This window comes from Rhinatrema bivittatum, chromosome 5 (genome assembly GCF_901001135.1).
Source record: "Rhinatrema bivittatum chromosome 5, aRhiBiv1.1, whole genome shotgun sequence".
NCBI lineage: Eukaryota > Metazoa > Chordata > Amphibia > Gymnophiona > Rhinatrematidae > Rhinatrema > Rhinatrema bivittatum.
This window is the reverse complement of record NC_042619.1, coordinates 200,531,924-200,546,338: the sequence shown is the minus strand read 5'-3', so window position 1 is coordinate 200,546,338 and position 14,415 is coordinate 200,531,924. Positions and strand designations below refer to the sequence as shown.

The window sequence follows — 14,415 nt, the reverse complement described above, 5'->3', positions numbered from 1 at the left end:
ATTGTATATACAAACAAAAAGGCATGGGGTGTGTTGCTGATGTTCAGTGGTCTGCAGATTCATATGAACAAACATTAATACCAGAAAGGTGACTGGTTATATTCAAAGCTTTAATGCAATGGCAGTGACAATTATTTAGCTGTTTGCAGGATCATTCACATTTCTTCTGTTCCCCAACACAGTTCCATGTTTTGCCGTGGCTTCATCAATGCTAAGAAATGAAAATAAATATTGAGAGACATTTAAGAGAACCAAAGACAATCAGTTGGACAAACAGACCAAAATAGCTACAAAGTAAATCAAATAGTGTACATACCATGCTGCAATATACAGTTTGAGAATTATCTAGAAGAATGTTGGAACCAAAAGAAACTGTAAATAAGGGTAACAGTCTGAAAAAATCAATTTAATTTGATACTAAAACCATTTCTAAAACATTGGGTGAAGCCCTGAAATTAATGTGTATAAAGAGCTATTACAAGAGTGAATACATATCGCTTATGCTTTCAAGTCACTATTGCCAGGAACATATAAAGGAATTTAAAAGGGGCAAGAAAAGAAAAGATGAAAGCAAAATAACTAGAAAGATGGCTTGGGAAATAAGATAACTGTGAAAAAGTTACTAAGAAAAGGGTTAACTGGCCGGCACTTCGACCACAATTTTTATGATTTAGGACACACGAGCATCCGCTTGAAATTATCTAGAGGGTGACAGAGAACACACGCGTTAAATGAAACAGTATAAAATTGCTGTGTTAAACTGAAAATTGAACACATCTCTTCAGGCGTCCGGAGCAGTTCGAATCACGGCTTGAAAGCTTTAATGTGTCAGACACTTGATATCTTGACCAAAACTGTGAAAAGCGTGCAAAAACCACTGGTTGAACAGTGGCGGCTGGTAGGCGGAGCTACGATGTAATGGTTGGAGCGATTAAAGCGGAACTAGTAGCAATTTATGTCCACTGAAAAAACAATTAGGGGCGGATTTTAAATGCCCTGCGCGCCAGCGCACCTATTTTGCATAGGCCGCCGGCGCGCGCAGAGCCCCGGGACGCGCGTAAGTCCCGGGGCTTTCTAAAAGGGGCGGGGAGGGGGCGTGTCGGGGGCGTTCCCAAAATGACATGGCGTTTTGGGGGCGTGCCGCGGCGTTTCGGGGGTGGGCCCAGGGGCGTGGCGCCGGCCCGGGGGTGTGGTCAAGGCCTCCGGACCAGCCCCCGGGTCGGGTGACGGCGCGCCAGCAGCCCGCTGGTGTGCGCAGATTTACGTCTGCTTTTAGCAGGCGTAAATCTGCCAACAAAGGTAAGGGGGGTTTACATAGGGTGGGGGGGTAGGTATGGGAAGGGAGGGGAAGGTGGATGGAGGGCGAAGGAAAGTTCCCTCCGTGGCCGCTCCAAAATTGGAGCGGCCTCAGAGGGAACAGGCAGCGCGCGCTGGGCTCAGCGTGCGCTGGTTGCACAAATGTGCACCCCCTTGCGCGCGCCGACCCTGGATTTTATAAGATACGCGCGACTACGTGCGTATCTTATAAAATCCAGCGTACTTTTGTTCGCGCCTGGTGTGCGAACAAAAGTACGCGATCGCGCAATTTTTTAAAATCTACCTCTTAGTGTCCAAATGCTGAAGATGGGAGACTGCTCTCGGAATGGGAAGGGGGACCTGAAAATAGAACTGTGCTGAAACGTGGAAGACAAATCACTGCAGCGATTTCGGTGGTAGTGATGGCTGGTGGGTGAGGCTGTGAGCGGCACTGATGGAAATTTTATATGCATTGGAAAAAGAGTTAGTGCCTAATACTGAGACCAGGAGCACACTCTGGGGATGGGAGGGGGACTTGAAACTAGAGCTGTGCTGTGACATGAGAGACTAATCGCTACAGCGATTCCGGTGGCAGTGCTACGTGCATGTAAACAGTTAAAGGCTCGGTTCCATAAACAGGAGACTTGCCTGGGGTTCATTCAACTCTTTACAATAGAGATGTGAATCGTGTCCTCGATCGTCTTAACGATCGATTTCGGCTGGGAGGGGGAGGGAATCGTATTGTTGCCGTTTGGGGGGGTAAAATATCGTGAAAAATCGTAAAATCGTGAGCCGGCACATTAAAACCCCCTAAAACCCACCCCCGACCCTTTAAATTAAATCTCCCACCCTCCCGAACCCCCCCCCCCCAAATGACTTAAATAACCTGGGTGTCCAGCGGCGGTCCGGAACGGCAGCGGTCCGGAACGGGCTCCTGCTATTGAATCTTGTTGTCTTCAGCCGGCGCCATTTTCCAAAATGGCGCCGAAAAATGGCGGCGGCCATAGAACAACACGATTCCACGGCAGGAGGTCCTTCCGGACCCCCGCTGGACTTTTGGCAAGTCTTGTGGGGGTCAGGAGGCCCCCCCCAAGCTGGCCAAAGTTCCTGGAGGTCCAGCGGGGGTCAGGGAGCGATTTCCCGCCGCGAATCGTTTTCCGTACGGAAAATGGCGCCGGCAGGAAATCGACTGCAGGAGGTCGTTCAGCGAGGGTTCCGGCGCCTCGCTGAACGACCTCCTGCAGTCGATCTCCTGCCGGCGCCATTTTCCGTACGGAAAACGATTCGCGGCGGGAAATCGCTCCCTGACCCCCGCTGGACCTCCAGGAACTTTTGGCCAGCTTGGGGGGGGCCTCCTGACCCCCACAAGACTTGCCAAAAGTCCAGCGGGGGTCCGGAAGGACCTCCTGCCGTGGAATCGTGTTGTTCTATGGCCGCCGCCATTTTTCGGCGCCATTTTGGAAAATGGCGCCGGCTGAAGACAACAAGATTCAATAGCAGGAGCCCGTTCCGGACCGCTGCCGTTCCGGACCGCCGCTGGACACCCAGGTTATTTAAGTCATTTGGGGGGGGGTTCGGGAGGGTGGGAGATTTAATTTAAAGGGTCGGGGGTGGGTTTTAGGGGATTTTAGTGTGCCGGCTCACGATTCTAACGATTTATAACGATAAATCGTTAGAATCTCTATTGTATTGTGTTCCATAACGGTTTAAGACGATATTAAAATTATCGGACGATAATTTTAATCGTCGAAAAACGATTCACATCCCTACTTTACAATACTCTGATTGATTTTGAAAAAGATCGTGGAGTTCAGTTAGCAACTCATGGGCTTGATTGAGAAGAAATATGACAAATATAAAGATATAAATAAAAAATAAAATAAAATAAGGGCGACAGTGTGAATGGGGTGATAATTGGACATTTGAGAGAGGTGACAGAGTGGGTTGACAACTTAGTTGAAGAAAAAATGTATCCAAAATTCAACCAAAATGAAGACTGGGTGCAGAAAATACTGAGCTTCGGGGTGTGACGTAAAGATGAGCGAAGAATAAATAATGGGTGAAGGTGGAAAACAAAAAACATACCTTGAAATGTCTCTGCAAATGCCAGAAGTCTACAAAATAAAAATGGAGCATTAGAATGTTTTGTTTAGTATGTAATGAAAAGGTAGACATAACTGGTACTTCAGATAACTGGTGGAAAGAGGCTAACCAATGGGACAGTGAATACCAGGGTACAAATGATATAGCAATGATAAGAATGACATTATGGAAAGCTACTGCTCTAACATTTCACTTTCAAAAGGGAGACATTGAAAAAATGGATAGAAAAAAAAAGTAAAAGGCGCAGTTGCAAACTTAACAGATTACATACATCAGGCATGGACATTGTTTAAAGCCCAGACCAGATATATTCCATACACTAAAAAAGGCAGAAGGAAGGTCAAATGACTGCTGGCATGGTTAAAAGATGAGAATAAAGAGTCTTTTATAGCCAAAGGAACTTCTTTCAAAAAATGGAAAAAGGATCCAGATGAAGAAAATAGGAAAAAGTATAAACACTTGGAGTTAGATGCAAACATTGTTAAGGCAGGCAAAAAGAGAATTTGAAAAAAAGCTTGTCGTAGAGGCAAAAACTCATAATTAATTTTTCCAGTGCATCTAAAGCAGGAAGCTTGTGAGGGAGTCAGTTGGACTATTACACAGTCAAGGTAAAAAAGAGCACTTAAGGAACACAAGGCCATAGCAGAAAGACTAAATTAATTCTTTATTTCAGTGTTTATGGAGGAGAATCTTTGGGATAGTCCCATACTGGAAACAATAACTTATCCAGTATATTCAGAAGGATAAATGTCCTGCTGAATTTAGTTGTTTAAAGTTATCTGGCTAACTTTAACCTTAACTGGCTATTGATTAAATATGGCTGGTTAGGTCTAAAGTTATCTGGCCTCATGTAGCCGGATAACTCGCTACTTAGCTGGATATCTTCAGATTTAGCCGGGTAAATAGCGCATCTTAAAAAAGCAAAAAAAAAAACCAAAACAAGATGCGGGCCTCCCAAGCCAATGCCCACCTCCCACCACCACATGTATCTACCCCGCTCTCCATGCTGAAAAATTACTAAAAATCATCACCGCCAGCCCGAGCCTCCCCCCTCCCTACCCACTAAAAAAAAAAACATTGTTTCCCTCTTCTGTCGTCCCCCCCCCCCCCACACCCTAGACTGACACCTTCCCACCCACCAACACCTTGCACTTGTCCACATTAAATTTCATCTGCCATTTGGATGCCCAATCTTCCAGTCTTGCAAGGTCCTCCTGTAATGTATCACAGTCCGCTTGTGATTTAACTACTCTGAATAATTTTGTATCATCCGCAAATTTGATAACTTCACTCGTCACATTCCTTTCCAAATCATTTATGTATATAAGTGGTCCTCCCCTTCTTACTCTCCTTTCACGGTCCTTTTCCAAGTGCTCTCTCTCCTGCCCTCCTCCCCCTTGAAGGATCCTTCCTGAGTGCTTTCCCTCCTGCACTTCTGCTCTTCCACCTTGGCCCCTTTCTGAGTATTGTACCCCCATGTCCCCATCCTAAGTGCCTTTCCATCTGTCCTGTTTCCCTCCCCCCCCATGGCCTCTTCCTGAGTTCCTTCCCTCCTGTCCTCCCCCTGGTCCTATTACTCCTTCCTCTCAAGACCACTTAACAAGTGCTTTTCTATTGCTTCTTCTTCTTCCCTCCTTCCTGCCCTCCCGCACATGGCCCTTCCTAAGTGCCTTGTCTCCTGCCCTGCTTCCCCCTCCCCCATGAGTACTCTCCCTCCTGCTCTCTCCTCCTTGTGTCCCCTTTTCTATTCCTTTCTGAGTGCTGCCCCCCTCCCATGAGCCTCTTCTCTCTTGCCCTACCCCTCTCCCATATCCATATTACTCAGTGCAGCTTTTATCCCTCACTGTCAGGCCAGCAGGGCAGCCTGAGCACAGGCAGTATTTTCCAGAAAATGTTCCTCATGGTTATCATCCTGCTTGCTGCTTCCTCTAGTCGCATAGAGCAGCAGCTATTGAAGGTGCTGGTGGTAGTGCTCTTTGTCACCTCCTCTCAGCATAGCTTCAGGCTTCTCAAGGTGGCAATTAGCTGGAATCTTCCCCATCTCTTCTCTGCATCAGTTTGGGCTTCTAGAGGCCGCAATCTTCCGTTCTTCTTCATAATGTAGCACTAGGCAGTGGGATTAGCCACCACTAGCAGGTTTGTAGCCTTCTCCTGATAGAGGAGAAGGCTACAAACCAGCAAAACCAGCATTCAAATCTTCTTTCCACTCCTTGGGCAAGTCACTTTATCCTCTGTTGCCTCGGATATGATTTAGGGCCTGATTCAATAAGCTGTTTTACCAGAGACACAGAATGGGAAAAACATAGAAACATAGAAATGTCGGCAGAAGAAGACCAAACGGCCCATCCAGTCTGCCCAGCAAGCTTCACATTTTTTTTTCTCAAACTTATCTGTTTCTCTTAGCTCTTTGGTTCTATTTCCCTTCCACCCCCACCATTAATGTAGAGAGCAGTGATGGAGCTGCAACCAAGTGAAATATCAAGCTTGATTAGTTATGGGTAGTAGGGGAAGTAACCGCCGCAATAAGCAAGCTACACCCATGCTTATTTGTTTTACCCAGACTGTGTTATTCAGCCCTTATTGGTTGTTTTTCTTCTCCCCTGCCGTTGAAGCAGGGAGCTATGCTGGATATGCGTGTAGTATCAGTTTTTCTTCTCCCCTGCCGTTGAAGCAGAGAGCTATGCTGGATATGCGTGAAGTATCAGTTTTTCTTCTCCCCTGCCGTTGAAGCAGGATATGCATTGAAAGTGAAGTATCAGGCTTATTTGGTTTGGGGTAGTAACCGCCGTAACAAGCCAGCTACTCCCCGCTTTGTGAGTGCGAATCCTTTTTTCTTCTCCCCTGCTGTTGAAGCAGAGAGCTATGCTGGATATGCGTGAAGTATCAGTTTTTCTTCTCCCCTGCCTTTGAAGCAGAGAGCTATGCTGGATATGCGTGAAGTATCAGTTTTTCTTCTCCCCTGCCGTTGAAGCAGAGAGCTATGCTGGATATGCGTGACGTATCAGTTTTTCTTCTCCCCTGCCGTTGAAGCAGAGAGCTATGCTGGATATGCATTGAAAGTGAAGTATCAGGCTTATTTGGTTTGGGGTAGTAACCGCCGTAACAAGCCAGCTACTCCCCACTTTGTGAGTGCAAATCCTTTTTTCCACATTTCCTCTTGCTGTTGTAGCTTAGAGCGATGTTGGAGTCACAGTAACCATATGTATGTTTATTGAATAAGGGTATTATCTCCAGGCAGTAGCCGTCATTCTGGCGAGCCACCCACTCTTTATTGACGGCCTTTGTGAATCAGCCTTTGTGAATCAGGCCTTTAGATTGTAAACCCACTGGGGACAGGGAAATACCTCCTTTTCCTGAATATAATCAGTTTTGACCTACCACAAAGCAGAAAATAAATATTTAAAAAGTAGCCTTAGAGCAGAACTCCTCAGAGATAAGGTCCACCTGCTCTTTTCTCAGCAGCTGCCATTTGGTTGCCTCCTTCCAGAAGATCCCCTATGATGATCTTCGATCCCTAGAGGTCCATGGACACCACTAATTTAGCACTATATAAAAAAGTATAGTATCTATAATATTTATTCCACTTTTTAACACTTGCAAGATCTGATTAAATACGCACCACATTGGAACCAAATTATCATCAAGGAATATGTCGATAATCGAGTATTGATGATTGAGGCTTTATTTCCTTTTGTTTGTTCTTATCTTATTTTATGATTTGTATAATTTGTTTTATTATAATTATTAGCTTTGTTTTATTTCTATTCCTTTTAATATATTTATAATTATTTTATTGTAAATTTATGATTTTACTGATTTTATTATTTTACAATATTTTTTGTAAACCGTTATAATTGATCACAGAAGGATGGTATATAAATTCAATAAATAAATAATAAATACATATTCAGCAGGGTATTTCTGGTTGAATTCCTATGTCAGACAGGAACTCCACAGGACCTCTTCTCCTTTAGGGTAGCTTCCTCTTCTCTAAAAAAAAAAACAAAACCCCTCCCACTGAGGACAAGTCCTCTCTAGAACTACTTCTCCAAGAATTTCTTTAGGATTGAGTGAGGTTTTCGCTTTCCCCTCTTTTCCCAAGATGTCTTCTTATTAGGAACACACCAGTTTCCCAGAAATTCACTCCTTCATAATTCTGATACTCTCTTCTCCCTGGAAGGCCTGGCCACCCAGTTTCTGGACCCCAGCCAACTTCCATGGGCAGGAACAACTCCACTTTCTTCCTCTCATATGTATTATTCAGAAGAGTAACATAGAAATGTAATCACTACATTGATTATTGTTGTACCCCTGCCTTGGGTGAAACTTTGTGTAACCCTTTGATGGGGGAGGTTTAAGTCCCAAGGGCACACAAACCTATTTATTCTTTGGGCTGCTCTGGCTAGCGCTTCTCCCATTACATTACTCTCTGTCCCAAGGTGGATCCTTTTTCATGGGGAGAAGGTAAAGTTTATGGCCCAGGTGCTGGTGTGCTTCCCTTACTGTGTGCAGTTAGAAGTGGATCCCAGGGGTGGTGAGATCCTGGGACAAACAGGCAGGACAACATGCTGGACGTTAAAATAAAAGCTTACTGATTCTTTAAAGTCAAAGTAAAGTCCAGTTTATCAAGAATGGAAAGACACGGCTGAGGTGTTTACAGATGCCTCTCTTTACTGGCTAGGTGTCCTTTCTCGTACTCTCCGGGGATTTAGCTTACCACTTTTACTCAGTGTATAAACTGTCCCAGCACTGCAGTGAAATCCTATGGTGATGGGTAGGATCCTCTTTATCATGGAAAAATCCTACCTTGGTTCAGATGTTCATTCCCAGTGACTCAGCCTGTGTCCTGACCCCATAGGGTTGGAGAGCCTGGGGGGGGGGGGGGGGGATGTGTCTCCAAAATTTTGGTTCTTCTCCTTGATCTTGGTGATGGGCAATCAGGAACCAGATTATCCCAGCTCTGAATCCCTGATGGGGAGGAGTGGATCGACAAAAACCTCCCCATAAACATAAACAATGCTTGCTTGGCATAAAAATCTCTCTGACTGTTGCTATACAGTCATTGCATTGGTGCTTGCCCCTTCTAGGGAGTAGATTAGGGTTCTCAGGTCTTCAGCCCTTGTCCTTTGTGTCCGGTGGGAAACTTCTTCAAAGGGGCAAGGCTCTTTAAAACAGGATACATTTTAGCCATCAAAAATCTCACGCTGCCAGGTACTATCACTGATACTTTCCTCAACTAAGGAGTAGAGTGAAGCTCACAGGCCTTCAGCCCCTTCATGGGAATCCCAAAAAGTGATCCGGCAAAAATCTCTCTCACTGTAAAAAAATATGAAGGAGATCCACTGGCTGGGAGTGCACTGTGAGAAACCTCCAAACGAAATTTCCTGCAGAGGCAGGGAGGCCTCACCAGGGATATGAGAAACAGCATCCCCACTCCTCTGAGGCTAACTCAAAATGAACACACCGAATATTAAACTAACCTCACTAATAGGATGAGGCAAACAATCTCAGCCCTCTAAGTTGAGAGGGGCTGAAAAGATTGAAAAACTCACAGAAATGTTGACATTTAAGCAGAGACCTAGAGCCATCTAGCGGCTGACACAAGGGAATGCCGGCAATACTCTGTTTTACAGAAGTGGAAAATAAGAAACTGGAAACAAATAAATAAATAAATAGATAGATACATGAATAGTAGGGATGTGAATCGGAACCGGAATCGGTTCGGATTCCGTTTCGGATTCACATCGTGGTTTTTTTTTCATCCGGCCCGATCGCGGTTTTGTTTTTCAGCTGCGCCCAAGCTGATAAACAAAAAACCCACCCCGACCCTTTAAAACTAATCCCTTAGCTTCCCCCACCCTCCCGACCCCCAAAAAACATTTTACAGGTACCTGATGGTCCAGTGGGGGTCCCGGGAGCGATCTCCCGCTTCCGGGCCGTCGGCTGCCACTAATCAAAATGGCGCCGATGGCCTTTGCCCTTACCATGTGACAGGGTATCCGTGCCATTGGCTGGCCCCTGTCACATGGAGGGAGCACTGGATGGCTGGCGCCATCTTTAAAAATGGTGCGGGCCATCCAGTGCTCCTACCATGTGACAGGGGCCAGCCAATGGCACAGATACCCTGTCACATGGTAAGGGCAAAGGGCCATCGGCGCCATTTTGATTAGTGGCAGCCGACTGCCCGGGAGCGGGAGATCGCTCCCAGGACCCCCACTGGACTACCAGGTACCTGTAAAACGTTTTTGGGGGGGTCGGGAGGGTGGGGGAAGCTAAGGGATTAGTTTTAAAGGGTCGGGGTGGGTTTAGGGGTTATTTTTGTGTGGCGTTTTTCCCGCCCTCCCCCAAAATGATAAGAGAACCCCCACGAACAATATCATGGGGTTTTCCTATCGTTTTGGGGGAGCCCACGATTTCTGATGATTTTGAAAATATCGTCCGATATTTTCAGTCGTCCGAAGCCCGATTCACATCCCTAATGAATAGTACAACCTCATGATAGGCAAGGACCAATTGATCCATTCAGTCTGCCAGTTGCCTTTCTCTTTGGTTTTCTACTATGTTGCGTAGATGAGTATATAATCTCCCATACTAAACCCACCTCCAGTCTTCTCCCAACCTCCTCCCCAATACTTTTTTCTCAGACTCTCAACCTTTTCTTCCCACTCTGTCCTATCTGTGACCTGAGCATGTTTAAATTCCCTTGCGGTGCTATTCCCCTTCCTGTAGGATAGTCCAATCCTTCTCATCTCTCTCCTTGATTCATATAACTTCTTTACTTAGGCCCTTATTTACTAAACCCCATTAACAATGTGTGTTAGAGTACTGCCATGAATGTGGTATTCTCTAAAGGTTATTAAGACTATTAGTAAATACTGTGTTAAGCATCTGTCTTAGCTGGAACCACACATGCATTACTAGCAGTGATGACATATTCACATTGCCTGCTGCAGTAATGTGATGTGGCCATCTCTCTCCCCCCCCCCCCTCCCCCCCATCACTCATGAGAACAAAAGGGGCTCTTGCTGTGAGTGGTAACCTTTTGAAGGTCTCTCGACCCCCTCAAAGATAAAGGGGCTGCAACCCCAAGCGGAAACCCCCCACTCGAGATCCCCCCTCACCCCCACCCTGGTCCCCAGCAAAGCTTACCTGGCCAGCTAAGTAAGGAGCCTTGAACAGCATTGAAGACCTGTCCCGTACTGCTTGCTTTTGACAGTTGCAGAAACACTGGCACGGTTGGTCTTGAAACCTAGGTTGCTCCATGCATAGCAGATCTTTGCTTTTTAAGATTTAGAAGAAAGGAGAAGGTGCCTTCTCCTGCAAGGCCTGTTTCATCTGGGGGATAATTATTTTCACCATGACAAGTCAAGATCCTCCTGGTTATCGACCCTGAAAAGACAAATCAAAATAAGCTTTTCTACTCTGTTTTGCAGAGCCATGCTGTGTACCCTGAGGGATGCTACAATATCCAGCTAGAAATCACACTCCTGAGTTTGCATCTTTTGCCTGCAGAGAGGCTGCAGTTGCTGTCAGGTTATAATAATCAAGACAGACAGGTGAAAAAAAACCCTCTTTAGCTAAGAACTTTAAACTTTATAGTGAAAAACTTCTGAAATAAGAAACCAGATACTGACTTCAGCATGTCTAAAGTCAGATGGACTTGTGTGATCGCTGTTTTACTGAATGTGGATTTAGCACCATTGATGGTTTCCTGACTGAGCTCTGTGGGCCAAAGTTAAATTTGCATGCAACTTAGCATCATGCTAGTAGGCAGTCCATGTTCCTGCTCCTGCCTGTGCTTTCCTCATTACCTTTCTCCTTATCCTTGTATTACCTATTTGAAAGAAACACATTTATTTTTTCTCATATGTTGCTTAAAGCTTGGGAATCATATTTACTCTGCTCAGTAGTTTCAGAAAGGATATTGGTGATTGTTTTTCACTTCTAAAGGGCCTCATTTACTAAGCATTTTTCCCATAGACATAGAATGAGTAAATGACCTCCTCCTAAGATTGGTGGAAAACCTCTTTATGACTGCAACTTTACAAATAATGTATAAATAGTATGCAAAATGAAATGAATGCATTGTTATGCACGCTCTCACTCAGCCTTCTTTTCTCTGCTTTCTTCCAGCTGATGGGTGCACTGACTGGTCTGTGGATTACAAGAAGTATCAAGTTTTGGTGGGGGAACCTGTTCGTATAAAGTGCGCATTGTTTTATGGATTTATCAGAGCAAACTACACGCTGGCGCAAAGCGCTGGGCTTAGTTTGATGTGGTACAGAAGCACTGGACCTGGAGACTTTGAGGAACCGATAGCTTTTGATGGAACGAGGATGAGCAAAGAAGAAGATTCCATTTGGTTTCGACCAACAGCGACGCAAGATAGTGGCCTGTATGCATGTGTTATAAGGTAAATATTGCAGCATTACCTGTGCTTCAATCTAAATATTAGGCAATTTGTCTAAGCATGAATGCAGTTTTAATTCGAAATATTCCGTTCAGCTGGGAACTTCATTCTGTACCATGAAATGGAAAAGGTTTGCTTAGTGTCCTAAAAGGGTCAGGATCTGAAATTGTTGATTTATGAGAAGAAGTTACAGGTGCTTTATATCTTCCATGTAGCAAATGGAGGCTGTGAAAAGATAGGATTGCTGAGCTTTTAGAAGGAGCATTCTGTAAAGTCTATACAATTATAATTCAATAACTGATTTCTAATACAGTCCTATACTATTACTGCCGAAAGGAAATGGCGGGGCTTGAAGAATCTAGCAGGTTTGGAAAGGTAACCTTAAATTTAGCTGAAGAAAAGGATGTCTAAAACTTTTTGTGGCTTGAGTGGCAGCTAATTAGAGTTCAGCTCCTCCAGGTATATAGTGGGGAAAACTCAAAACTAGGGCTGTTGGTTTCCCTGGGGCTATTAATGACAGTCCTTCAAACTGTTCACTCTCTGTAACTGGAAAGCCTGCAAGCTGACAGTATCACTGATTTATTAATTGTCTGAAACCTTCATTCTCAGCAGAGCTAGTGACTCTGTTTGAAGTTCATGCATCAAGGATTCCTGTCATCACTCAGCTCCAGCAAGGCTCTCTAACAGGTCAAGGATTTTTATTATCCTACTTTAAATATAGGGCACGTTCTTAAACTGCCCAGGTGGCGTTCAGATCTGTGGTTAAGAAAGAAACATAGAAATGACGTCAGATAAAGACTATATGGCCCATCCACAACTCCTGCCCTTCCACTCCTTCCGAAATCCCCTGTGCTTGTCCCAGGCTTTCTTGAATTCAAATTCTGTCCTTGTCTCCACCACCTCCACAGGGAGGCTGTTCCATGTGTCTAGCGCCCTTTCTTATAAAGAAATATTTCCTTAGTTTACTACTGAGTTTACCTCCTTTCACCTTCAACCCATGACCCCTCGTTCCAGAGCCTCTTTCAATGCATGGAAGTCATTATTTCTCCCTCCCCTTCCTTTTCTTGCGGGTATATGTGTTTAGGTAATGAGAATTTGCAAAATAATCTTCAAGGGTAAGTCCTCATGGAGCCCAGGCAGAAGTACCTGCAGGAAATTGCACCTGGGATTTGAGATTATTTTCACATGAGCAGGCTATTTGCAATATAGGACCTGTCAGGAATCCCTAAAGTACAGCTTGGAAAAGGCCTTTACAACACGTTGTGGGCCGCTGGCACGCTAAACCTTGGAAAATGAGTGACTCTCCCCGATTGAGCCTCACAATTTTCTGTATTTTGTTGATTTCATGCCTTACTGCAGTTTTCATCTGTAAAGGTTTAATTAATCTGTGCCAATAAAGAAAAAAAGTATTATTATTATTATTATTAATCTTACTATGCTAGACATACTAGTTTAAATGAACACTTTGCATGCAAGGAAGATGCTAAAAAGCCTGCTTACTGATTCACATGAGACTTCTGCATGTGAGATATATGAAGAGGCTATCATGCAAGCCAATTAGATTCACAAAGAAAATTGGTAGCAAGGGGCTTTTTAAAGTTACCATAATGTATCATAAACCACTAAATAAATGAAAAAGTGGGCCTATTGAGAAAATTTATGGCTTGATGTTTGAGTTAACAAATATTTACCAAACATTTTAAAGAAATCTATTAATGGAGTGAATTTCAGAGCAAGGTACATGGGTCCAAGATGGTGCTTTTAAAAAAAAAAATATCTAGAAGATCCGCAGATACGAATGCACACTTGGACCTTGTACGTCCTGTATCTGTGTGTCTCTTGCATGCTGGAAAATATGCATATTGGACTTGGCCAACGAAGCAGTCCTGTCCTAGTCCCTAAATTCTGCATTTCAGGACCCCGGGGATATAAAAGTTGGGGCCCAGAGCTAGCTTTCTTCTGAATCCAGTTCTTCTTTTTCCTCCACTGTCAAAGCAGAGAGCAATGTTGCAGTTACATCACAAGCATCAAGGCTAATTGATTAAGACTAATAATCCCCGTGCCTTTGGTTAAGAGTAGAAACTGCTGCCCTGTGCAGGTTACCCCCATGTACCTTTTTATTCATTTCCAACCTTGTTTGTAGGGATTCACAGTTTTCATCCCATGCCCTTTTCATTTTGTTTATGTTTTCATTCTCACCATCTCTTCCGAAAGGGCATTCCAGGCATCAACCACCCTCTCCGTAATGAAATATTTTCTGATGTTGGTTCTGAGTCGACCCCCCTAGAGTTTCATTTTGTGACACCCCCCCCCAGTTCTACTGTTTCCTTTCCAGTGGGAAAGGTTCAAAGTTTGTGCATCATTAAAACCCTTCAGGTATCTGAAGCTCTGTATCATCTCCCCTGCACCTCCTCTCTTCCAGGGTATACATCTTTAGATCCTTCAGCCTCTCCTCATAAGTCTTGCAATACAGTCCCCACATCATTTTGGTCGCCCTTCTCTGGACTGCCTCCATCCTATTTCTATCCTTTTTGAGATACGGGCTCCAGAACTGACCACAGTACTCCAGGTGAGGCCTCACCAAGGACCTGTACAAGGGCATCATC

At 44.6% G+C, this 14,415-nt stretch overlaps 1 protein-coding gene and 1 long non-coding RNA gene across 4 annotated transcripts in view; one reads left to right on the top strand and one right to left on the bottom strand.

The window, feature by feature from the left end:
• The window catches only part of IL1RAPL1 (interleukin 1 receptor accessory protein like 1), a 1,713,530-nt gene that overhangs the window by 941,398 nt on the left and 757,717 nt on the right, over positions 1–14,415 (top strand). The window contains exons 2-3 of one of the 3 annotated variants that reach the window (XM_029603083.1): positions 10,833–10,955; positions 11,533–11,812. The exons of 1 other annotated variant lie outside the window; for it this stretch is intronic. In XM_029603083.1, the coding sequence (XP_029458943.1) occupies positions 11,673–11,812 (140 nt within the window). In that variant the 5' untranslated portion in view covers positions 10,833–10,955; positions 11,533–11,672. The remainder of the gene's footprint in view (positions 1–10,832; positions 10,956–11,532; positions 11,813–14,415) is intronic. One more of the 3 variants, XM_029603082.1, reaches the window with a different exon arrangement.
• Positions 121–10,782, bottom strand: LOC115092310. Its single transcript, XR_003856987.1, has 4 exons — positions 10,549–10,782; positions 3,382–3,410; positions 317–345; positions 121–211 (listed from the first exon to the last, which is right to left on the bottom strand). It is a non-coding gene; the product is annotated as an uncharacterized LOC115092310 (long non-coding RNA).